General features: G+C 57.1%; 4 protein-coding genes across 13 annotated transcripts; all 4 read right to left on the bottom strand.

Moving 5' to 3' along the window:
* Window positions 1-1,449: 1,449 nt before the first annotated feature.
* TUSC2 (tumor suppressor 2, mitochondrial calcium regulator) lies at window positions 1,450-4,368 on the bottom strand. 2 transcript variants are annotated; one of them, XM_033424454.2, is made up of 4 exons: window positions 4,066-4,368; window positions 3,578-3,670; window positions 2,836-2,956; window positions 1,450-2,665 (listed from the first exon to the last, which is right to left on the bottom strand). In XM_033424454.2, the coding sequence occupies exons 1-4, from the start codon at window positions 4,209-4,211 to the stop codon at window positions 2,600-2,602; spliced, it is 426 nt and encodes a 141-aa protein (XP_033280345.1). In that variant the 5' UTR covers window positions 4,212-4,368; the 3' UTR covers window positions 1,450-2,599. The 2 variants fall into 2 exon arrangements, with proteins under 2 accessions (XP_033280345.1, XP_004267883.1); XM_004267835.4 differs by lacking the exon at window positions 3,578-3,670 and having other exon boundaries at window positions 4,066-4,363.
* Window positions 4,369-5,183: 815 nt separating this feature from the next.
* Window positions 5,184-14,122, bottom strand: RASSF1 (Ras association domain family member 1). 5 transcript variants are annotated; one of them, XM_004267836.3, is made up of 6 exons: window positions 13,683-14,122; window positions 11,681-11,787; window positions 7,528-7,632; window positions 7,032-7,329; window positions 6,793-6,908; window positions 5,184-6,129 (listed from the first exon to the last, which is right to left on the bottom strand). In XM_004267836.3, exons 1-6 carry the CDS (start codon window positions 13,930-13,932, stop codon window positions 5,983-5,985), a joined length of 1,023 nt encoding a protein of 340 aa, XP_004267884.1. In that variant the 5' UTR covers window positions 13,933-14,122; the 3' UTR covers window positions 5,184-5,982. The 5 variants fall into 5 exon arrangements, with proteins under 5 accessions (XP_004267884.1, XP_049571402.1, XP_004267885.1 ...); XM_049715445.1 differs by lacking the exon at window positions 13,683-14,122 and adding an exon at window positions 12,177-12,194; XM_004267837.4 differs by lacking the exons at window positions 11,681-11,787; window positions 13,683-14,122 and adding an exon at window positions 10,977-11,671.
* Window positions 14,123-14,246: 124 nt separating this feature from the next.
* ZMYND10 (zinc finger MYND-type containing 10) lies at window positions 14,247-19,683 on the bottom strand. 4 transcript variants are annotated; one of them, XM_004267840.3, is made up of 12 exons: window positions 18,415-19,683; window positions 18,050-18,158; window positions 16,820-16,936; window positions 16,645-16,698; window positions 16,390-16,527; window positions 16,224-16,312; window positions 16,034-16,134; window positions 15,526-15,698; window positions 15,154-15,279; window positions 14,950-15,071; window positions 14,704-14,829; window positions 14,247-14,616 (listed from the first exon to the last, which is right to left on the bottom strand). In XM_004267840.3, the coding sequence occupies exons 1-12, from the start codon at window positions 18,504-18,506 to the stop codon at window positions 14,541-14,543; spliced, it is 1,323 nt and encodes a 440-aa protein (XP_004267888.1). In that variant the 5' UTR covers window positions 18,507-19,683; the 3' UTR covers window positions 14,247-14,540. The 4 variants fall into 4 exon arrangements, with proteins under 4 accessions (XP_004267888.1, XP_033280335.1, XP_033280337.1 ...); XM_033424444.2 differs by having other exon boundaries at window positions 18,551-19,683; XM_033424446.2 differs by lacking the exon at window positions 14,704-14,829 and having other exon boundaries at window positions 14,247-14,648; window positions 18,551-19,683.
* A 149-nt stretch (window positions 19,684-19,832) lies between these two features.
* On the bottom strand, window positions 19,833-23,113 carry NPRL2 (NPR2 like, GATOR1 complex subunit). Of its 2 annotated transcripts, none has more exons than XM_004267841.4 (11): window positions 22,974-23,113; window positions 22,353-22,444; window positions 22,083-22,251; window positions 21,806-21,914; window positions 21,296-21,432; window positions 21,107-21,204; window positions 20,951-20,987; window positions 20,739-20,832; window positions 20,546-20,663; window positions 20,138-20,280; window positions 19,833-20,051 (listed from the first exon to the last, which is right to left on the bottom strand). In XM_004267841.4, exons 1-11 carry the CDS (start codon window positions 23,049-23,051, stop codon window positions 19,984-19,986), a joined length of 1,143 nt encoding a protein of 380 aa, XP_004267889.1. In that variant the 5' UTR covers window positions 23,052-23,113; the 3' UTR covers window positions 19,833-19,983. The 2 variants fall into 2 exon arrangements, with proteins under 2 accessions (XP_004267889.1, XP_012387832.2); XM_012532378.3 differs by having other exon boundaries at window positions 22,083-22,246; window positions 22,940-23,074.
* Between the last annotated feature and the right edge of the window lie 100 nt (window positions 23,114-23,213).

The raw sequence follows: 23,213 nt of genomic DNA, 5'->3' as shown, positions 1-23,213 counted from the left end.
AGGGGGTGCCTATAACGTGGCTAGCTCCCAGGAGGGCTGCAGCAGGTCCCAGCAGACCCCTCCAGAGGTACAAATCTGCACACCCTCAAATCACCCTGAGCCTACCCGCCCCCCGACCCTACCAGCCCACCTCCTTCATGCCCAGGCCCTCTCTCCTAACAGAAGGCTGTGTAAGACTGGGGGACTGGGGGAGATGGGAACATATCCTGGAGTCTACCCTGATGACCAAGGAGTCCAGGACATGGCATGGGAGGGTGGTGTCCCTGGACCACTGTGCTGGCTCCACAAGGGACACAGGCCTTAAAAGCTCCAAGGCTGGGGGCCCCTGGGGAAACAAAGGCCAGACCAGACTGTCCCAGGGCAGGGACACTTCCTCAGGAAGGAAGGAAGTGAGCACAGCCCAGTAGGAGGGAGTGGGGAAGCACAGCCATGACCCCCATTGTTTCCAGCTTTGGGGTCAGCTAGGGCAGGCCCAGCACAGGGAGTTCCCCCACACTGGGACAGTGGTGATGGGCTGCCACCCAGCATGGCAGAACCCTGGCCTTGGGGCAGTCAGTGGGAGGGACAGTGGAGGACGACGATAGGGCCTTATGCCTGGCATCTTACTGGGGAAACGGGAAGGTGCCCAAAGAAAAACTACAAGTCCAGGCTGCAGAGGGTGATCCTGCTTCACACCTGACAAGTTTAAACCTCCAAAAGACAGGTGGGCCAACTTCCCAGACCCAGCAGCCTGTGTCCTTGAACTCCCTCCTCCCTTACTGGGAGATGGGCTGATGGCCAAGGGCTAGGCCTAGTAGAGAACCAGCCTCATAGCAGGACCTGAGAAGTGTAGGCCAAATGTCCACAGGGAGCAGACTGCAGGTGAGAAGACAGGGCAGAAAGGACCAGAGGAAGTATTGGGTAGCTGAGCTTTACCTGCTGGAACAGAAGCCCCAAACCTACTCTCCTGGTAGTGCAAGTAGGTTTGGGCTGCAGAGCCTCACAGTAGGTCAAGGGCAGTGGTACCCACTTGGCTGCTGTCCACCTAAGGCTGGGCCTTGGAGGTCCATGGGGCTCAGGCTGTGACCTCATGTGGCATCAGCTGGCACAGCTGGGGGCAGGACAACTGTTCCAGACCTATGTGTGGTCACACTCTCACCTCAGGTCAGGCAGATGGGGCCAATCCCTACTGAGGTACTCCAGGGCCTTCCAATTCCAGGGGTCCCCGCTTATTGAACACAATACACAAGTATGAATGGCTCTCCATCCTGAGGGGGTCTGCAATGAGGTCTGTGTGAATACACTGCCACCTGCTGATTGTAGCTGGAATGGCCGCAGGCTAGGCTCATGCTCACTCTGGGCCTCGCTGGAGATGTGGGCAACAAGAGTCCCCCACCCAGGCCCACCTACTATGCCCAGGTGGTGGTCTAGATACTGGGTATCAAGCCTCAGAGATGTCATTCTTGTATGCAGGGTCTACAAATAATTTTATTGAACAAATAACACAACAGCCTTCCTAGATTGAGGGCTACCCTCCCCAAGCCATTTCTCACACGCTTGAAGAACAGAGTTTGCACAGTAAGGAATTAAAAAAAAAAAAAGTCATTTTTATGTAGAAATCAGACTCTGCCCCAACATCATGGACTAGACTATTTACAAGCTTTCACATTTTAAGTATTCCTTTATGATTGTTCTCTCCTTTCTGTCCCTACCCAGGGCTCCAGTACTTTTCTCTTACTGATCCTGAAGGGATGGGTATACTGTAGGGGAATGGGTGGTGGGCTCCTCAGAGCTACTGGCACCAGCCACAGGGTGCTGTCCCTTATCACAGGGTGGTGGATGTGTAAGGGCAAGGGGGATTAGACACAGTAGGTGGGATGTGGCAACACCCCATAGGCACAGGCATCCAGAGCCCTTCCTGATCCCCATCCTATGCCCTCTCAGTTGGGGTAGGGGTCAACAACTAGTTGCAGTGGGGAGGGATCAGCCCAGCCCGGGGTAGAGGGAGAAACCTCCCACACCTATTAACAGCCAGCAAACTGTCCATCCATCTGGGGGTGGGAACAGATGGGCAGGTAGGCAGGAAGAATCAGGCTTGTTCTGCCCCCAGCTTCTGTCCAACACAGGAGGAATCGAGGTAGCAAACGGCTGAAATGCTCCAACGAGAGGGTGAAGGAAGTGAGGGAAAGGAAGTTCCCACTTGTGTACAGCTCCCACAGCCCTGGGGCTGGAAAAAGGCAGACCTTACTTGTAAAGTGCTGTAGCCTCCAGCAGGGCTGGGCCCTAGGCAAGCTTGGAAGAATGCAGGCCAGGCAAGGGCACAGGAACCAGGCATTCCTGAACAGCATATGCCCTGCCATGCTCCTTGTAGGGATTGCTGGGAAAGGTGGACTGGTAACTCCGCCATCAGCCCTTGCCAGCCACCAGCCACCTCTTGTCCACATACAAACCAACACCCAACCAGCATTGTAGGACTGCCCTGCTCACAGTTGAAGGTTCCGGGCCAGTGGAGTTTATTCACGGTTGTGGCCCCAGCCTAGGTTCCTCAGTGGAAGCCACACCTTGAGCCTGGGGGTTTCTTGCTGGGGCAGGGGGTGTTTATGCCTGCCACCCCCCAGGCTCACACCTCATAGAGGATCACAGGGAAATCCACGTGGATGCGGGGGGGATCCAGCTTCACGATGCCCTGCCATGGAAACAGAGGCTAGTGAGGGCCAGCTCAGGGCCCCTACTCCAGGAAGCCTTCCTGTTCCTCCCAGCTCCTCCCCCAAGAGCCCCCACCATAAGAGCAGACCCCATCTGGGTCTACCTCCACACAATCAACATAGGCTCTATGACCACTGCCCAGCCCCTCACCTGAGGAATCAGGTTCTTATGTACCCGCCTCAGCTTGGCCCGCTTCTGCCCGTTCTTGGTGACGATTGTCTCCTCATAGAACTCGTGAGCCAGATCCCCATCCTCGTCATAGAACATGGAGCTGTGCAGAGGGAGAGGGGAACGGGCTGGGCTGGAGCCCCAACCTAGTCATGGCAAATGCCACAGACCACGGGGAAGTATGCCCTCCCCCAAATGGGGAGGAACAACGTTGGTGGGAGGAAGGGAGATTAGTATGCCTGGAGAATCCCTTGCTTAGTATCTGGGGTATACCAAAAGGAAGTGGGGAGTGGGGTGGTGGCCAGTGCTACTCTGTCAGATTATGAGAAGAGAGGCCATACCAAAAAATCACTGGTTTGTTCAGCAAGAGTAGCCGTTCCATCAGGCCCTTGCCTTCACCCAGGGCTTCTAGAGTGGGCAGGATGGTGGCCTGGGCATGTTGGTCTCACTCCAGAAGACACTGCTGGCCCAGGGCCAAAGCCTGAGATAGCAGATGCCTGAGCTAGGAGGGAGCCTAAAGGGAAAAAGCCTGCATCCTCCCCCATCCAGGTGGTTGATGCAGCCAAACTGCCACTGTTGGGGTCCCCCTAGTATCTACAGCCAAATCTCCAGCATCACCTGAGTGTCACTCCCCAGGGCCCATCACAGCGAGGCCAATCGAATGCTCCTGTCTGGGCCGCTTGGGGGAGGGGGGAGGTCAGTGCTCCAGATCTGGGAAACATACCTGGGTGAGGGTCTTTTTCCCCAGGCCCCATCCCCAACGCTGGGGGCCAGTCCTGCTTTCCCGGCCACTACCCAGAGAGGTCCAACCCCACCACTGTGGGGAACGTAAACAGACAAAACGGAGGGTCATTCTCCCCGAGAGAGAACTGGAGGTGAGGGAGGATAGGAGCCTTCAGCTTGCAGGCTGGGATGGATGGGATGAAAGGAAGAGGTTCTGAAGTCTCAGGGAGGCCCTATCTTAGCTTCACCGTGAGGAGGGCCTGCCCAGGGACAAGCCTCAGGCCCACTCTTCTCCTCGGGAGACCTTCAGAGCAGCCAGGCCGCCAGGAACCGACTGCTCGGCTTTCCCCACCCCTTGTTCCTCTGGGAGCCTGAAATATGGGAACCGTCCTGACTCGGGTGTAGGGGGTACAGCGGCGGGAGCGCCCCATGACGCGGGGCACCCAGCCGCCCGTCTGTCCTCCCGGGGGCGGAACCCCACGCCCTTACCCGCGGCGCGTGAATACGAAGGGGGGCACGACTCGGCCTCGCGGTCGCACCAAAGCTTGCTCAGCGACAGCCGCCTCCGGGCCGCCGCCCCCCGCCGCCGAGGCGAAGGGCCACAGGCCCCGAGCTTTGGAGCCGCTGGCGCCCATGTCAGGGCCGCCGGCGCATGGCGGGCCCTGCGGCAGCTTCGCTCTCACAGGACCGTCCGCGCCGCCATGCCCCGCCTAGGCCTCCGCTCGCAGGTGCCGCCGCCGCCGCCTTCCGCAGGCTCCGCTGTCTCCACGGAAACCTCACTTCCGCTTCCGAACACTGCGTATGCTCCTGCCTCTGATTGGCTGCTTCTCTCGTCGGTCCGCGGGGCTGGGCTAATAGCTGCCCTCAGATGCTAGGTATCCCAGCATGCAGTGCGAGACGTCAGGTCCCAGCAGGCCACGCCCTCTCCAGCTGGGGCAGCTCACAGTCTGGAAAGCGGTGGCTGTGTCCTCCATCTGGTTTCTTCGGCTTGTACTGCGGCTCCGAAGTCCCCGACCCCCAGAGGTCAGGCTCAGCGAGCCTACCCAACCAAAGCAGCACTTTAGGGCCTGACCCTAGGCCAGTTTGGGCAGTGCCCGTCTGCCCTCATTCTATCCCCACACCGTTTTTACGATCCCCACTGTGGCACGTGGCAAAGAAACTGAACCTAAGGAAAATTAAGGAATTGGCTTAATGTAGTTGTATATCTACATTCAGGGCTGAAGAACTTCAAATTCAGAATTCTTTCCAGATCCACCAGAAGCCATGCTTCATGAAGGCAGGAGTTAACATATCTGTACCTTCGGTGCCATGAGCAGTGTCTGATCCACAGTAGTTATCTCAATATTTGGTGAAGCGCCTTCCACAGCTTGGAGTGTGTGGTTTCCCTAAGCTCTGGCTGCAGCCGATGTTCTTTCCCCCACCACGACCTGAGCCCCGGGGTTTGAGTGATGACTCAGTACATATCCATACACCACATCCTTCACAAATTTGTCCCATGGTCCCACTTGAAAAGGTGCTCTGAGCCTGTCCATCAACCTCGGCAGCCACTGGCATGAGGGGCAACTGCAGATGAGGGCCCATAATAAAGAATCCAAAAGCAGGAGAATTCTTAAATCTTTATTTAGCCAATTCTCTCAGACCCCAGGCCCTGATGACTGTCACCCCCACCCCTTCCCCCACAGGAGGCATTCAACTGAGGCCACAAAATATTACATACATTCGCACACATCATCAAAAATACCCAAGGGAAAGACCCTGGCTTTGACTGGCAAACAAGGCACAGACCTGGGACAGTGCCCACACTCACACAGACCCTGGCACAGGGACATCCTCCTTGGAGGAGGCAGAGGCACTGTTGTTGCACCATGAGCCAGCACTCCCTGACCCCAGGGTGTGTGAGGAGCCAGAGGGTGCTGTAGAGGGAACCCTAGACTCTTTCTTGATGCCTGTCTTACCTTAAACACCCACCCTCGGTTCTGATAGGACTGTCCTGAGACCCCATCCAAGACCCGAAACACACAACCTTTCACCATAGGTGAGGGCCCTCATCCCTGCAAACATGACCCTATTCTGTTTGTAGGGTCTCCAAGATTCTCATATCTGAGACACAAATTAAGGAGACTTCTGTCTCCTCTACCCCTGCTGCAAGCTTGGAGCAGCTTCCCAGGGCAACCCTGGCCCACCATGACCCAGTACACAAAGGGCAGAAGGATGTAGAGCCATGCTCTGCTACACCCACTGGTGGACACAGGGGGCCAGCTCCTTCGCTGTTCTCTGGGCTCATTCCCCCAGCAAGAGAGGGCCTCCATGCACACTCATTCCTCGGGCCACATGGCCCTTTGCACACTCACACGGCACGCCCTTGGCGCTGCCTACTCTCCTCCTTCCACCCAGGGGTACGAGAGGTCACCCCAGGGGGCAGGCATGCAGGGCTTCCTGGATCTTCTGGCGGCAATACGAGTACTTCTGCAGGATCTGGCGGAGATGTTCCTCTTCCTCCCGCTGCAGGATGCGTAGGAAGTTGTGTAGCTCAGGCATGCTGAAAGCATCCCACTGTAGGGGGAGAAGGGAGACACAGGCTACAGCAGGCCACTGCCAAACCAGCAGGCTCTCCCCAAAGAACACCAGTGCATCCCGATCACACAACTAGGATGGGGCTTTCTAATGTCAGGTTCTTGCCTGAATGGTCTGTGTTAGGATTCCCAACAACAATCCATATAGAAGATGGGCCACACAAAGTAGGGCAGTCATCTCGTGGACAGGCAACCAAACCAAACATTCCCTAGTTACTTTTGAACAGGTCATGCCCACTCTCTCTGAGTTTGATCTCACTCTGCAGATGCACTACCTTGGAGCTGTACAGCTTCCAGGTAAAAGGTTCTAATGCCTGAAGCGGGTGCCTGCATGTTGTCCCATGCCCATCTGTGTGGCTTTGACCTGGTCTGAGATCAGAATGCCGTCAGATGGACTCCTGCATCTCCTGAGGACTTTCCACAATAGGAAAGAGCAGTGCGCCAAGACAGTTCTTCCTGGCTTCTTGGGACAAGCCCTAGACCTTGGCATGAGTTTCCTGGAAGCCTTCACTTTAGCTATAAGGCTCATGTATTCCTGGAGAGGCTTTGCAGGGCTTGTCTGCAGCCCTATTCCTCTTTCAAGCCTGCAACCCACCAGTCCTGCCCAGTCACAACCAAGAAACTAAGGAGGGCTGTTACTCACGTTCACCTCCCCAGAGTCATTCTCCTTCAGGACAAAGCTTAGGGCCTTCTCACTGGGCCCTGCAAGGAGCCGTAGCCGTAGGGGCTGCTCATCATCTGACAGCTTCCGGAGGTACACTGAGAGCCAGGCAGGGGGAAGGGAGTGTTTGATTAGAGGCAGACCCAGCCCCCTCAGCTCCTACGTGCACAGGCACATGCATATATACCCTCACACATGGTGGGGTGGGGTGGGAAGCCCACCTTGGCCATGGCGCTCAGCCCGCTCAAAAAGTGCAAACTTGCGGGGGTCATCCACCACCAAGAACTTGCGCAGCAGGGCCTCGATGACCTCGCGTGCCCGTGTGCGTGACAAGACATGCAGGTGCTTGACAGCATCCTTGGGCAGGTAGAAGGAGGTGCGGCGTTTCACAGCTGTACCCCGCCCTGGGCCCCGCCGGGCATCCTGCAAGGAGGGTGGCTTCTTGCTGGCGGGAACTGAGACAGGGCGCACCAGCTTCAGTTGAACCTTGATGAAGCCTGTGTAGGAGCCATCCTTGTTCTAAAGAGGAGAAACCAAACCATGACTAGATGCCAGATGAGATGGAACAGACTTGGGCACTACCAGTCCACTTGGGGCTAGGCTGGGTGTGAATAAATCACTGCTAGGGTCTACCCAAGAATACCTCAGCTGTGACCCTTTGGGCATCAGGCAAACAGTTGGGTTCCTGTCTCTCTCCAAAACAGGCTGTCAACTCACCAGGCTCATGAACAAGTTGCTGTTGATCTGGCCATTGTACTCCTTGATCTTCTGCTCAATCTCAGCCTGAGAAAGGTCAGGTGTCTCCCACTCCACGGGCTCATCCTGAAAGATGGGCAAGCATGGACATAGGATCCTTATGAAACCCATTCCTCTGCAATGCATGTCACGGGCAAGGAGGTAAGCCCTGGGTGGACCACTCTGAAAAATGGCCTGTGGGAAGCCTTTGGAAACTGACAACAAAGTTTGAGGCCTGATGAGAAGAACCCATCACTGCCCTTGGTTCTGCATGCTATGGATGGAGACAGCCAAGGCAGAATCATTTGGCTTCTCTGCCACCTGCCTGGAGCCTCCTCAGCACTGGGTGAGGCCCTAAGGATACCTTAAAACCAAGGCAACGAAAAACACAAGGCTAGGAGCCAGGAAAAGATTGGGGACTCTGAAAAGGAACAGCTTGATCCCAGCACCCTAGTTGGATGGGGTCAGGGTGTACCCTGGAGAAGACAGTCCACTTTGCCAGTCTGCCCTGGCCATGGCCCACTGCAGGGTGAGAAGTATGGGGAATGGTACACACCAGGAGCCCAGCCACCAGTGGGCAGGAGGAGAAGGGCAACATCTACAACCTTAACCTCCTTGGTGGGGGACTTGGGCCAGCCCTGCATGTCTCAGACATAGTGAGGAATCCACTATGACATGCCATTTGATCTTGACCCAATCTGCACAAAAGGCAGCTTCAGGCCAGGCTCCAATCTGCCAGAAGTTGGCATGGGCAGCCTCCTAGTAAAGCCTGTCCCACAACTGCCAAACAGGGAGGCTTATGTACCTCCTCTCTGCTGTCTAGAGGTTTAGCCCAAAGGTGTTAGCTTTACCACTCAGCCCTTCCTCTGTTCCTCCAGGGACTGGATTCTTGTCTGAAGGGTGGAGTATGGGCCAGGGCTTCTGCCAAACTCCCTTGGTCCCATTGCATCACCCTTACCTCCTGTTGACATCAGATAGGCCCTAGTAGGAATGAGAGTGTCACAGACACAGCTGAGATCATCACTGACCAATGCCTTGTCCCAGGGGAGCTCCCATCAGAGGGTCTCCTGCAGAATAAGCTTAACCTTGTGCTCAGCTCTGAGCCCAGGACAGCCAGGCTTCTTCCTGACTACTGCCTTGGAGCGCCCTAAGCTTAAACCATCTCAAGGGGACAACAGGAAGGACAGATGAGGGGGTAGGGTAGAGTCCACAGCCTTTTAGCAGTATGCTCTTTATCTAGAACCTGCTGCTGTTCAGTGGCCAGCAAGTACATGGCACTGAGGACTGAGACTGGGGGAGGGGTGGGAACTGCACCCTATTTGCTTCCCCAAGTTTCCAAAAGTCTCCTAGATGGAAAAGAGCATTGAGAAGTGAAAACTCTAGGGACTTCCCTGGTGGTCCAGTGGTTAAGACCCCACGTTCCCAATGCAGGGGGCTCAAGTTCCATCCCTGGTCAGGGAACTAGATCCTGCATGCTGCAACTAAAAGATACCGCATGCTGCAACGGAGATCCTGCGTGCCACAACTAAGACCTGGAGCAACCAAATAAATAAACAAGTAAATATTGAAAACAAAAGAAAACAAAAAAACTCTAGCAGAAACCTTGTTGGAGACAGTGGGAAACCCTGTAGGACTAGTAAGAACAAATGGTCTGGACCCTGGAAAACAAGGGATCTGGGAGGTAAAATAAGGGCTGGAGGTTGGGAATAAAGGGTGGATGTGTTTGTTCAGGCCCAAGGAGAGGGCCTGAGACAGGAAGAAGTACCCCAGTGGGAAGGAGTGTCAGGATGGAAGGGGTGCTAGGGGCAGGAGGAAAGCTGAGCAGACTAGTACCAGGGCAAAAAGGAAGAGAATTCTACTTACACAACAGGGTGATCAAAGAGATGGCATTAACTCATTCCCCTTCCTTGTGATGGCTCTGAGCTCTAGCCTGGGTCCTTCCTCTTCCCTTCCTGGGTTATCCAGGAGCCCTGAGCTGGGATGCAGTGACCTCAGTTCCAGCCCCTTCCCTTCTCCAGGTGAACCTCCCTCAGTATCTTTATTCATAAAACAAGGGACTTGGACTGGAGGTACTGCACTGTCCTCCCAGGATTCTAGAGGAGGAAGAGTATCTTTTTCCATTTTCCGAAGCTGACTGCTAGAGGAGGATTCCAACAGCTGTCCCAGAGGGATACCATGGAATTTCCCTTCTGCGACACTATAGCCACCCACCTTCTACTCTGCCACTGTCCATAGTGACTGATGGTTTTATTTTACATACAACTTGGGACGCCCCAGCCTCCTTTTCAATTGGTTAGTGTCTTGTGGTTTTCTCACCTTTCCACAATGGAAGATGGCTCAGGCCTGAGTGACACACGGACAGTCCCAGGGATCTACACTCAAACCTTGTACCCAAACTCTGGGCTCAGCTTTCCAGGTATAGAATTTTCCCCTAAAGAGTTATCCACAACTCCCTTTTCTTGACTCATGTAAGGAGTTCTGCCCCACTGCTGCCAGGTATACTGAACTTTACTTCATGGTCCCCATCTCTCTTTCCCGATGCCCTGACCAGGGTGCTCTTCTGAGGTGTACCATCTCCGGAACAGTGATCTGAGCCTGGCGGCCACACTCATGACACACATCACAGAGGTCTCTGATGATGGGGACACCTGGGAGACTCCGAGAGGCACAGCTGCTCCAGCACTGCAATTTATAGTCCTGGATTAGTAACCCCTATCTCTCTTGACCCCTCTCAGGGCATTTTACAATCTAGCCTTCCCCACCTCTTGTGGATAAAGTGCTCCTGGATGCTTACAGTCCAGAACAAGGCTTCCTTCCCATCCATTCCCAGATCCCCTTTCTCCAGGTCCGCTCTAACTTTACTATATATGCTGCCCAAGCGAGCACTCCTGGTCCACTGCAGAGGAGGGGAGGCTCAGAATCTTCCACAGTCCAGTAGCTGGGGACAGGCCAGGACCGGCAAGAGATGGGGACCACGCTGCCTCCATCCAGGAGTGCAAACGGAGGGGCCTGGACCTTCCCTTGCCTCTCTCCTAAACACCCTTCTCAATTCCCGGCGAGGACTCCTCCCCCTCCACTTCCTCCTGGTCCCCCAGAGAGGGGGTGGGAGCGCTCGCACGCGGAAATAGAGGTGTTAGTCTAGACTGCGCAGTCAGCCTTAGTAATCGGTGGATAATGCCTGTCCCTGGTCTACCCCATGCCACTTAGCTGCTTCCCCTGGTTCAACCGGTCTGTGACAGAAACAGCAAGGCCTCAGCTCTCAGTACCGACGCGCTGAAAGCCCAACACACGGTTCCGAGGGCTGGCCCACGCTCACGGCAGGCAACTCGACCCAAGGGCTGCCCACAAGTTCTCGACCAGGCAACTTACTGGGGAGGAGCGGGGTCCCAGCGACCGCCCCCAGCCCGCTTCCCGCAACCCCCGGCCCCCACCTGATCCCGGCGCGGCCTGCGCGCCAGTGAGGTACGCGCTGTGAAGTACTGCTCGAGCTCTGAGTCCGAGTCCTCCTGGCTGCAGTAACCACTGCTTGTCGTGCTACTCCAGGTCATCTCGAAAGAGGGAGTCCCCGCGTCCGCCTCGCCCATCGCCGCGCCCGCCGGTTCCAGTGCGCCCGTAGCCTCCCACCACCGCCCCAGGCGCGTGTGCGCGTGCGCCGGAACCAGTGTCCGCGCCGCAACCGTTAACACTGAAACGTAGACAGCGCGGATCTAGCTCTCATCTCGTTGGAGGACGAATGTCGAAGGGCGGGGCCACACGCGCCTCGCCTCCAGGAATGATCTCATCGCTCTGGCAGCTCAGCTCAGCTCCGCCTCGCAGGCCCCACCTCCCACAGGAAACTAGTTGGAATGTGTGCGCATGTGCACCAGCGTGGCCTCAAGACCGGATGCGGCTGTGGGAAAGTGCGGAAATTGTGCTAGCTCGGAGCCTCGGTGGCTCCGGGCGGTAAGGGCCGAGTCAGCACCACCGGCACCCCTTCGAGCCCGCGCGCAGAATTAGCTACTCTCTGCCGCCAGGAAGTCGGCTATCAGAACGTTCATTGCGCGTAGCGCCAGGCGGCCCTAGGGAACGCCTGCAGTGTGGCCCGCTCGTCAGCGCATACCTGCCTTGCCTGTAAGCTCCCCGGTCCCGCGCTCACCACATTCGTGTCCCGCTCCAGCGCCGGTTCCCAGCCCAGGTCCCGGGGTCCGCAGCAGTCTAGGCAGACGAGCGCGCGGCAACGGTAGTGGCAGGTGAACTTGCAATCTGCAGAGAGGGCTGGCCGTGAGGCGGAGGAACCCCAGCACCAGCTCGGAGAAGCGTCCCGAGGGCAGAAGCGAAGCCCCGGGGTGAAGGCCGTTGCTCGCGGTGTTCTGCATGATCGGCCTTTTTTCAGGCCCCGTTACCGCCCACTGCTACGCAGATCTTAGAGTTGGTCCCCCGGCGTCTTGAAACTGGCGGGAAGGCCTCAGGCGGTTAGGGATCCAGGCCTGCTCAACAGTTGCATTTCTAGAGCCTAGGGCAGAACTTCCCCCTTCCTCATCAGCGTCCCTCCCTCCGCCCATTTACTTGAAGGGAAAAAATTAAATACTTTTAACCCAGTGGCCCCCCTCTAGTTGTCATTTGTTTCTACTCCCCTCACACCAAAAACTTACCAACACTGGTCTACAAACACTCTTAATTCCTCGCCTTCACCCTCTACCCATTCCGGTCAGGCTTGCCCCTCCCTCCAGGAAACTCCTGCGCACCGCCGAATCCGGCGGTCCCGTCTCCGTCTTCACCTCCTCAGCATCGTCTGATGCTTGCTCCCGGGGGCCCCCATTACCCCGGTTTTCCTCCCACCCCCCTGCAGCTCCTGCTCAGCTCCTTTAGTTCTGTTTCAACTTCTAGATCTAATGGTGGAGTGTCCGAGGCTCAGTTCTGATCGCTTCCCTTCTCTGTGTACGCTGACCTACCCCAGATCCAAGGCTTCCATCACTGACCTCCCCACTGAGATCAAATCCTATGTGTCACTATCTTCATTTGGATGTCTAATAAACATTTCAACCCAACATGCCCAGAATTTAACTCACTTTCCTACCCCTTTTAATTCTTCACTTTTCCTCACTCTTACCCTTGCCAGTGTTCCTCAGCTCACCAAAAGTTGCTACCATTCTCCCAGTTGAGGCAAAACCAAACCAAACCACCCCAACTCATCCTTGATTCCGCTCTTGTTTCTGCCTCTGACACACACCCAAATTGTCCTGTTTTTCATTTCCATGGCCACTTTATTTCTCCTTGGGAACACTGCTGTATCCGAGCCCTTGTTCATGCTTTGTGTTCTGTCACAACTCCCGTGCTCCTCCCAGCTGAATAAAGGACAAACTCCTGTACTAAATGAGAGGGTCTCCAGGCACACACAGGCTTGGGACACCTTCCTTAAGTTCCTAAATGGGCCAGAGCAGTGATTCTCAACCCAGGCTGCACATTAGAAGGATCTGTTTTTAAAAATTGCTGGTACACTCCCAGTGATTGAATTAGCAGGTCTGTGGTAGGGTCCAAGCATTGGAGGGCTGTAAAAGCATTCCAAGTGATTCTAGCTGGTATATAGCCAGTGGTAGAGCAACCTCTGCTTGCTGGTGATTCCTGGGAGGGCAGAAGCACCAGCTAGTGTGTGGCTGTGTTTCATGTTTTAGCACCTGGTTGACTGAACTTGCAATAGGTATCTGCTAAATACTCAAAACTCCTGCTTGCAGCGGGCCCACCCAAGGTTCTGACTTTTTCCAGGCCTTCTCCCATAGGTGAGTAAATTCCCTTCACGGCAAGGATTCTGCAGCAGGACTTGGCGAGTGAATCTTTGGGAAGGGACGGGTGGGGGAATATGAACTCAGAGACTGGTAGGCACAATGCCTTTCTCAAGAAGGGCCAAGGCACCCTTTAAAATTGACAGCAGCACCTTGTTATTCACAGGCAACAGCCTCTGCCTATGTCCCAGACACAGGTGGAGCTTGGCAAGGTTATAAACCATCGGCCCGCACTCTCTTATGCTATGGGGTAAAGGTAACGGACCTTGTCCGTGGGAACCGAACCCGCCAACCCGCTCCGTCCCAACGGCCCTCAGCGACGGTGCTGCCCCTTGGCCACCCGTTTGTCTCCCGCCAGCGCACAGGGCCGCTACTCACGTGCGCACTGCAGGCCCTTGCGCACGACGCCCCAGATGAAGTCGCCACAGAGGTCGCACCATGTGTGCGTAGTGGGCCCCGCGGGCTGGAAGCGGTGGCCGCGGCCTGGGACCAGCTGCCTTGCGGCGTTGCGCGCTGTGCCCGGCGCGATGCGCAGCGCGTTGGCACGCTCAAGCCGGGTGCGGCCCGGGGCGGCGCACCGCGCGGGTGCCAGGTCCCGCAGCTCAATGAGCTCAGGCTCAGCGGACATGGCCCTGTCGGGCCAGGAGTCCCGCCGGCTCTGGGCTCAAGCGAGCGCAGGGCGGGCGGGGCAGCGGGGCGGGCCCCGATGCGGTGCCGCCCCCGGGATTCAGGCAGAGCGGCGGGAGAGCGGAGGAGAGAGGCGCAATGGAAACCTGGGCGCCCGGGCTGTGTCGGCCCGCAGGCGGAGTGGGGCGGCGGGCTCAGCGAGGGGCTGCTCTCGCGGAGTCCCCGCCCTCCGTTTCCTATCCTCCCTTCATCTAGCGAGCAATTCCCCTCCCCCTAACAACCACGACGACCTCAAAGGGCCACGCGGAAACAGGCGTGTTTCTGGAAGCTAGCTTTACTGTACTGGAGGAAGAGGGTCCTCACATCCGATCCTTGCCCCCCGCCCAGGCCTCCTGCCCCAGCTTGCTGAGGCTGCACCCTAAGCCTACCCGCCGGGTGGAGCAGGAAGTGGAGAGCGCTTTGCTGGGGGAGATGGGTCAGCAGCTCTTCCCGTCTGCTATCCTCACCACCTGGGAGGCTGGGGCGCTTGCAGAGGCCGGACTGAGATCCAGAGGTTCAGGGGCACGGGGTTGTATGGCATGGGTGCTTGGCCCTCAGCAGCTGCAGCCTTCACTTGGCTCTGTCACCCTGGGCTGCCGGGACACAAGCCTTTCCATGCTTCTCCCAGTGCTTGACTTGGCACTCCCTGCAGGCAAATGGGCCGGTGAGGATGCCGTGCTATGAGAGGTATGGCAGTGGGACTCAGGGGTCCAAGGTCCTAGGATACCCTCACCTGCTGCAATACCACTCATTCTGGCATCGTGAGCAGCGCTTGGAGGCCTCTGCATTGCAGTAGGCACAGCGGGGCTGCTCTGGAGCCACTGCCTCTAGCACGTCCAGTCTGTAGGTCTCCGCCCACCTGGGAAAAGGGTCAGGAGAACTTGGCTGGACCTGGTGTGTGGGTGGACGGGAGCAGCCCTACCCACATCCATGTCTTCTGCCTCCCTTCTACCCTTTCTGCCAGCTCAGCAGGCCTCACCTTCGTGCCTGCAGCCTCAGTTCCTGCTCTGAGGGGCTGAATACATGCCGCAGCTGATGCTTGGCAATAGCCTGCCACTTACCTCTGTTCTCTCGCTCTAGCCGCTCCCAGATTTCTGGGATCTGGGGAAGAGAAGTGGAGAGTGGCAGGGAGGAGCTGGTAAAGTGGGCAGTGGTCCTGAACAACTAACTTCCTAGTGCCTACCTGTTCCAACACCAGGTCCTTCTTAGGGGGCTGGGCTTCGGTCAAGGCCAGGTGGGCCAGGAAACCCTTCAGGTCTGCCAGGTTGGGCAGCTGGTCGAGCAGTGTGTCTGTGAGGAAGGCCCGAAGCTGCAAGAGTGTCCAGGGGAGGCCAGTGTGAAGCGGTGCTGGTCAGAGGGTCGAGGAACAAAGAGGGCCTGAGCTGGGCTGAGCTGAGGGTGCCAGTGGGACCCATGTCCTACTAGCTGCTGTGTCACCTGAGGCCCAAGGTGTGGAGAGAGGGCTGGGGCTGAGGTGAGTGGGCAAAAATAACCATCAAGGGAGGCATGGGGCAGTGCTGGGGCGGTGGTGACTGGTGTGGGAGGAGTTCCCTACCTTGAGTAGCTGTCCTTTGGCAAAGCTTGTGAGGCAGTAGCGGGCCCGGGCCTCAGGGCTTAGCAGCAGATTGTACAGGGCGATCCACACCTGCCCATCCAACTTGCTCAGCTTTTGCTGCTCCGAGGGGGACACTGTCTGCCAACGGCCGCTCTCAAATTGCTGCAGCTTGCCTGGGGAGAGGAACCAGCATACTGTGTGCAGGCGTTGCATGCTCTGTGAGTGAGCCAGCTGTGCGGGCTAGGGACTGACCACTTTCTGGGCACAGAATGTGCCCATGCTGGGGCGCTGCTCACTTCAGAGCAGGGTGAGTCCTCAGTGGTAGACACACAGGCCCTGCCTGCTGCAGAGTCCAGGTCTAGGCCCACTTTGGGTGAGGCATCCTGGTATTCTCTGTGGTCAAGGGGGCAAAGTTTTCTGCCTGTGTGCAAGCTGCCCACCCCATCAATCCTGGAGGATGTCCTGGAAGCAGTGAACTGGGGCTTAGGCAGGTGGAGGAGGACCTTACCGCCTTCCTGCCGGCTCCAGGGACTGTGCTCCAGCAGTTCCACCAGGAGACAGGGCAGATTGTGGGTGCTGAGCATGCGGCTCAAGGTGCTCAGGGAAAGGCTAGGGACATGGATGGAGAGGTGAGCTGAGGCTACAGGCCCAGGCTACCAGCCCTCCACTGCAGGCCCCAGCTTAGCAGGACAGCCCACCTGTCCACACAGTCTGTGATGTAGCGCAGCACTGAGAGGGCCTTTAGTGCGATCTCAAATTCCATCAGCTCTGCCTGCTTCTGCAGCTCCTGGGGTGGGGCACATGGTGTTCAAGCTAGGGGAGCCTGGGTCTAGCCCTTGCCAACCCCCGGAAACCTCAGCCCACCTGCATGGGGGTGCCATACTGGGACTCCTCCTCCTGAGGGGGGCCACCATGGCCACTCTGGGCGACCAACAGAGTCAGTTTGCGGTGGCAGTAGTCCACCAGGTCCAAGATGGTGTCCTCTGCTGACTCACACACCTCCTGAGGGGCAGGTGGAGGGGAAACATTCTGCCTCTGATGCCCTTCCCAAACAGACACAACCCCCCTTGCTGCCAGACCCCGGCCTAGGCTAGCCAATGGACAGGGCTGGTGCCTCACCTTGTGGAAGAATACTGTCTCCAGGAGGTTGATGATGGAGGCCTCATGGTGTAACTGTCAGATAAAGAGGAGGACAGGGCCCTGGGCTGCTGAGAGAGGGATAGGGGCTACCAGCTACTCTCTCTAGTCCAGGGCCCTCTGAAGGGGTGGGAAGGGGTATGAACCGATGGCTCACCACCATGTAAATGGGAAAAGTGTTTGGGGGCTTGAAGTCTTCCAGCCTGCACAGCACAGGGAACACCTTCTGCTTCCACATCTCCACTGCAATCAGCTCCACCACCAGCGTCGGGATCTTTGAAGGGGAGGGGAAGGACAGGGATGAGGTGGGCCTACTTAGCCTGGCAACCCTCCCATCTCTGGCTCAGCCCAGCCCAGCCCTCCTCAAACTCCCCTGGGCTCCAGACTCTCCTCTGCTCCATGAATTCCTTCCCGATCTCTCTCCTGCACCTTCATTTCCAGCTGCCTCCGACATCTCTGTGGGGGCATTCCCCAGGCTTCCTATTACTGGCCCTTGCCTTGTCCCCAGGCTGCCATGCTCCCCCTGCACCTGAGCCCTTGTCAGGTCCTCCCCCATTCAAGTGTACCTCTCAGGCCAGCCCTCCTGCTCATTCCCTCTCTCGTCCCTGTCCTTTCACTCTTTTTTTTTTTTTTTTTTTTTTTTTGCGGCTCGCGGGCCTTTCACTGTTGTGGCCTCTCCCGTTGCGGAGCACAGGCTCCGGACGCGCAGACTCAGCGGCCATGGCTCACGGGCCTAGCCGCTCCGCGGCATGTGGGATCTTCCCAAACCGGGGCACGAACCCGTGTCCCCTGCGTCGGCAGGCGGACTCTCAACCACTGTGCCACCAGGGAAGCCCTTGGCCTCACTCTTATTCAGGGCCCTTCACAGTGCCCTATTCCTACCTCACACCCCAGTAGGACGCTCCACCTTTTCCTTGCAGAGGAATCTTTCTGTCAAGTGATATTTCAGGTCAGCTACTGGTGCCACCTCCTGGCTCACATTCCAGTTAAGCCAATCCCTGGTTTTTAACTCCCTCTCTCTCATGTTGGGAAGGTTGCCTTCTTCTATGCCAAAGTCCCACCCCACTTTAGTGGGTGCCCCCCTCTAGCCCGACAGTCTATTCAGTAATGCCTTTAGAACTTGGGCCCTCCGCCTACAGCCTAGGCTGTTCTAGGATCCAGGATTATCTCCCTAATCAACTCACATCCTACACCCCACCTGGCATGCCAGGGTCCTGTCCCATAGGGCTGCAAAATCAAATGTGTAACACACTTTTCCTTTTCCTTTGGGGAGGACAGGGGTGCCAGCCAGAGGGAAGTGCAGGCACCCAGGGTGTTCCTGAGGGGTAGACTGGTGGGGATGGGGGGTGGTGAGAAGACAGGAACCCTGCCTGTGACTCCAACCTACCTTCCCATGGGTGACCAGCAGCTCCTGGATGGGCTCGCCCTGGCTGGCCGTGGCATCAAGGATAGCCTGCATGTTCAGCTTCTCGAGATTCTCGTGCTGCTGGTTCCACCTGCCCAGACAGGGTGTGTGTGCATGTGGGTGCACATGTGTGCAGTAGGAGTGGGTGTGGGGGCTGGGTCCTACTGAAGCCTAACCGGGGTCCAAGGTGGCTCAGGACCATATAACCCTGTCTCGGAGAGCTTTACCTCCCCACCGAGGGGCCCCTCCACGCCGGGCAACCCCTCCCCCCAATGTCAGGCCCACACTCCTCCACTCAAGGACTCTGACCCCATGACTCCACCTGACCCCGGATCCAGCTGTCTCACCCTCCGGAGCCCATCTCGCGCAGCTGGAAGCTGCGCAGTCCCCGCACTAGCACGTCAGCCTCCCCGGGCAGCAGCAACTCCAGGTCGCCCATGTCGGCTCAAGGGACAGGAAGCGGGAAGGTGGGGTTCGGCTCACCGCGAGCAGCGGCCTGCGCTGAGATGTGGATGCTGACACGCTTGGGGACCACGGTCTCCTGCGGGCCCGAAGTCTGGGGCCCTACAGTTGTAGAGCGGTTGCGGAGCGTGAGTCCTCGCCGCCATGGAAACGGTTAGCTCAACGCCTGCGCACTGCGGCCTGGGTCCCGCCCCTGCTGGCGGCCCGCGCTGGGTCCCGTCACGCCAGCGTCTGCCTGCTTGCCAGGCTACGGGTAGCAACCCTCCTTAGATTCCTGGAGCTTTCTCCCTCACAACTGGCTGCGGCCCACGGGTCTCCCTGAGTTACAGACTCTTGCGTTCTAGCTTCCTCCTCGGATGGACGTCAAGTCGGCCCACCCCCCACCAGCTCTCCCTGTAGCTGCTCCCTCTCCGCCCACACGGATGCTCCTCTCCGTGGCCTCCTCGCTCCAGTATTCCTCGCGCGCAGCTCCACCTTGTTGGCTCTACACCCGAAATACTGCGCAGGGCTCACAGCTTCTCTCCATCCTAGGCCAGGCTGCCATCACCTCTCATGAGGTAACTGCTGTGGTCTTTTTACTGGACCCATTTCCACCCTTGACCTTCCTGAGTAGCCAGGAGTCTTTTTTTTTTTTTTGGCCACGCCACGTGGCATGTAGGATATTAGCTCCCCGACCAGGGATTGAACCTCGGCCCTCGGCAGTGAGAGCCCTAAGTCCTAACCATTGGACTGCCAGGGAATTCCCACCAGGAGTCTTTTAAAGGTGTATATGAGACATTACTTCCTCACATGAGTGTGAATCTGGCTGCCTCTGGCCCTCAAAATACTATGTCCAAAGCAGCTTACCAGCAACTCTGCAGAATCAGGCTCTTGTCCCCTCTCCTACCTCGGGACTTCATTTCTTCCCCCTCTCCCCCTTGTCTTCTACAATATGTTCCAGCCCCACGGGCTTCCCTTGGCTTCCTCATACATCCTAAAGTGGCTTTTGCTTCAGGGCTTTTGCGCCTGTTACCTCTGTCTGGAATACTCTTCCTCCTTCAGAGTTCAATTTAAGTCAGTTCAGCTAGGCCTTCCTTGAGAATCTGATGCAGAGCAGCCTCAGCTCCCATCCCAACTCACTTTTCATCTCAGCTTCCCCATTGATTCTTTCTGGCTATTTATTTCAGTTTATAATTAGCAGGCACTTTTACATGCCCATTGTTGGTTCTGGCCACCAGATGGTGCTCCAGGGCGTCGGACCATGGCTATTTCTTTCACTGCGAGTTCTCTCTGGTGGCTGACTCAGAGGCAGTATTCAATAAAGGCAGGTTGAAATGGATGACTTTATTTATAGAAATGAGGGTTAACTTTGAGACAGTAATGGACTAGTTTGTAGGTCTAGTCCTCATGCACCAGGCAGGGCTTAGGAGGAGAGAATAGCCATAGCTGTGTGCCTGGTCCAGCCCCCACCAGCCTCACTTCCAGCAGATGATGATGTTGGGGTCATTTTCCAGCCGTTCATCCAGCTCTTGGTAGCTCATGCCTGGGTGGTGTGGTGGAGGTGAGGTCAGAAGCCTTGGCCTGGCCACCCTGCCTTGACCCCACCTCAGTGGTCCTGCCTGCCTCTACCTGTCTTGCAGCAGATCTCATCGTAACTGTGGCAGCCTGTGTAAAGCCTGGCAGGGTGGCTCCGCTCCTCCCGAGACACCCGCACGGGATACTTCTGTAGTCGCCGGATGAGGTTCTTCATAAGCCCGAACTGGATCAGCTTCCTGGGGTGAGGGTTGAGGAAGAAAGGGGTGATGCTCTGGCCAGGCCTCCCTCTAGCCAGGCCAGTCTCCCCTCCAGTTTTGTTTCAGTGACCAGACTGGACTTCAAACCCATCACCTCCAGGAAGCCTTCCTGGAGTAGCAGTGCCACATGATTCTGCTCATCAGGAATCTCCTGCTTTCTCTCTGACCCAGGGCTCGGGAGAGACACAGAGAGTGTACCTGCCCTCAGGCAAACCTTCCATGCCCCAGGGGATCCCCCTCTGACCGTTCATCAACGTGCTGCAGCTGTTGGGGGTGGCGGCCAATGAGATCTCTCACAGTAGTGCCAGGGCTCAGGCTGCAGTACAGCTGGAACACATCCCGGAGACTGGCCCTCTTGTGCCCTGTAGGCATCAGGGATCAGCTCTCCAGGTGGCCCTGCCCTCCCTGAGATGGCCTCCCCCAGAGCCTGCTAATACCTTGCTTGGTCACGTAGGATAGACACGCCTCCTGCAGGGACTTGTCATCTACTAGGTCCTGGACCTTGGGCGTCGGGCAGTACACATTGGAGTACTGGAGGGTAGCAGGAGGCACAGGGGCCTGAGTGAGGGGCTTGGAAGTCTGACACAGCCCCAATTGGGCTCAGCCACATGATCCATTCTCCATTTAATCAGACCCCAGACACACCTACCTGGAGGATGGACACCAGTGTCACAACGCCGTAGTACCTGGGGGAGATAGCTGTGCTCAGCTTCTGAGGGCCATGCCTTCCCAGCTCCCACACTCAGGGCCCCTGGGCTCTTCCTGACTGGCGACCCTGTCCTGAGTGTCACTGTTCCCCACTCACAGCAGGTTCTGGATGGCGATGCGCACTAGGTTGAGCTCCACGTCTGCCTCGGCTGAGATCTTCTGGACGTGGCGGAAACCATCAATGTAGGGCAGGATCTGGGCAGGGAAGAGCAGGGTAAGTAGGGGTGGGATGAGGCCAGGGCTGTGGCCAGCCGCAGGTCATGATAGCCAGGGAGGGCTAGCATACCTGTTGTGTGGTGAGGTCCCACTGTGAGTTGAAAAAATCCTCCTTGTCTTTGGTAAAGACAGGCACATCATACTCCTGGGCCACAGGAGGGTCAGGCCGCTGCTCAATGACCTTCAAGTGGATGGTGTTAGACTCATCTGCAGGGAACCCCACCCATATCCTCAGTGCCATCTATTCCAAGAGGCCATCAATTACCATCCAGTCCTCCCAGCCACCCTTGAGGCAGGCAGGTGACTCTGGGTAGGGCCATCTTCCCCTTTTATGGAGCAACAGACTGAGGTCCATACAGGGGAAGGAACACGCCCAAGGAGCAGAGCTAGAGAGCTCTACTGGCCTCCCCCTCTCCAGCCCCATCACGCACTGGGCCCTGGACATCATCAGCTCAGCTCATGGCTATTTCCTGGCCACCAATTTGTTCACGAGTCTTGTCCTTGACTGGGCTCACCTTCCCCTGACACTTCCCCATCCCTCCTTGACCCCTCTGCTGTCCTTACAGAGGCTGGGCCATACCGATGGGCAGAGTGCACCGGCCTGAGGCATTTAGCTCCTCCAGCAAGATGGTCATGATGGGCACCAACTTCTGTTTGCTCTCCTCCGTGGACACGAAGCTGCTCTCTAGCTGGATGGAGCATGGACAGCATGGTGGGCACACCCCAGGACCCTTGGCTGGCATCCTACTCTGGAAGGTTCCCGGGTCTGGAGGGCTTTGGAGACATGCGAACACCTTCCCTAACTCTGCCTGCCCATCCACCCAAGCCCATCCACCCAAGCCCATCGTGTTGCATACTTCCAGTGTGGTCAGGTAGCCAGCCAGCTTTTTGACGATGGGCTCAAGGGCACAAGTCTTGGCCTGGGCATCACACACGAAGCCTAGGTTGAAGAGCAGGGCATTGCGGCTGTACTTCTTGTGCTCGATGCACACGGGGCAGCCAATCAGTTTCTTCTCCATGGCTGTGCTGGACGAGGGGAACAGATGGGAACAGAGTCAGGCTCCTCTCACCCCCAAGTCTTTCCACTCCTCCTGGGAACCCTCCCAACCCCCCAGCTAGGGCCTCACACAGTGATGAGCTTATTCTGCAGCTCTGGCTTGGTGATGATGTACACCTGGACGGTGTCAAACAGCTCCCGGGAGATGAAGTCCTCGGGGACCTGTGGAAGGGAGTGCCAAGAATCCCCTTAGTGGACCTTATAACTAGGTGGAATACACAGGGTGAGCCCCAAGACCTAATCCCTCTTCTCCAGGGTTTCTCCTCTCTCCCATCCACCCAGGCCCACTCTCTTGTGTTTCCAAACACACATTATGTTCTCACCTACCTCCTGGCTTTTGCATACGCTGTACCCTCCACCTGGCACACTCCTGCCTCACCTAAATTCCGATGCATCCAGGGATACTAGTGGATCACCACTCACACCTCTCGTAGAACCTGGCACCTCCCCTGGGCCCCCACATCCCGATTTCCCACAATCACTGCCTATGTGAATGTTTGTTTGCCTTGCCACACCGGGAGCCTGGGACTGGGTCTGAATATACTCTTGGTTCACGATTTTCCGCGAATGAAGGGGTGGCGTGCCTGCGTGCAGCACGGGGCACTGGGTTCCACCGCTTCCAGGCATCTGGCTGAACTCCCCCGAGCGTCCCTCTACCTTGCCTCCCATGCCCCGCGAGCCCGGATGGCACCTGATAGGTGATCTTCGGTCCCAGCGTGGGGTGGAACTCGCTGAAGAATATGCATTCGATGCGGCAGCTACTGCCCATGGCGCTAGTGGGGCCGGGGTCCGTAGCTGGCGCCACTGTCCCTGGGAGCACCTGTCAGAAACAGCCCGGAGGTTTGGGCTGCCTGGTCAAGCACGCCTGCGCACTGAACACCCGTGAGGCCATCTGCGCAACAGCGCCTGTGCAGCGCGACTCAGCCGTGTG

Source organism: Orcinus orca, chromosome 10 (assembly GCF_937001465.1).
Source record: "Orcinus orca chromosome 10, mOrcOrc1.1, whole genome shotgun sequence".
In the NCBI taxonomy this organism is placed as follows: domain Eukaryota; kingdom Metazoa; phylum Chordata; class Mammalia; order Artiodactyla; family Delphinidae; genus Orcinus; species Orcinus orca.
This window is presented reverse-complemented; position numbering and strand designations above follow the sequence as displayed.

Excerpts from the sequence above, each read along its gene's own strand:
- TUSC2 (XM_033424454.2), bottom strand. The coding sequence starts at position 4,211 with ATGGGCGCCAGCGGCTCCAAAGCTCGGGGCCTGTGGCCCTTCGCCTCG. Across the intron at positions 2,957-3,577 it reads GGAAAAAGACCCTCACCCAG|CTCCATGTTCTATGACGAGG; the intron begins GTATGTTTCCCA and ends CCCTCTGCACAG. Across the intron at positions 2,666-2,835 it reads ATAAGAACCTGATTCCTCAG|GGCATCGTGAAGCTGGATCC; the intron begins GTGAGGGGCTGG and ends TTTCCATGGCAG.
- RASSF1 (XM_004267836.3), bottom strand. The coding sequence starts at position 13,932 with ATGTCCGCTGAGCCTGAGCTCATTGAGCTGCGGGACCTGGCACCCGCG. Across the intron at positions 11,788-13,682 it reads CAAGGGCCTGCAGTGCGCAC|ATTGCAAGTTCACCTGCCAC; the intron begins GTGAGTAGCGGC and ends CCCTCTCTGCAG. Across the intron at positions 7,330-7,527 it reads GCAACTTGTTCATGAGCCTG|AACAAGGATGGCTCCTACAC; the intron begins GTGAGTTGACAG and ends TCTCCTCTTTAG.
- ZMYND10 (XM_033424444.2), bottom strand. The coding sequence starts at position 18,675 with ATGGCGGCGAGGACTCACGCTCCGCAACCGCTCTACAACTGTAGGGCC. Across the intron at positions 15,072-15,153 it reads AGGACCTGGTGTTGGAACAG|ATCCCAGAAATCTGGGAGCG; the intron begins GTAGGCACTAGG and ends TCTCTTCCCCAG. Across the intron at positions 14,617-14,703 it reads AATGAGTGGTATTGCAGCAG|GGAGTGCCAAGTCAAGCACT; the intron begins GTGAGGGTATCC and ends ATTTGCCTGCAG.
- NPRL2 (XM_012532378.3), bottom strand. The coding sequence starts at position 23,028 with ATGCATATTCTTCAGCGAGTTCCACCCCACGCTGGGACCGAAGATCAC. Across the intron at positions 21,205-21,295 it reads GGGACCTCACCACACAACAG|ATCCTGCCCTACATTGATGG; the intron begins GTATGCTAGCCC and ends TTCCCTGCCCAG. Across the intron at positions 20,664-20,738 it reads ATCCTACGTGACCAAGCAAG|GGCACAAGAGGGCCAGTCTC; the intron begins GTATTAGCAGGC and ends TGATGCCTACAG.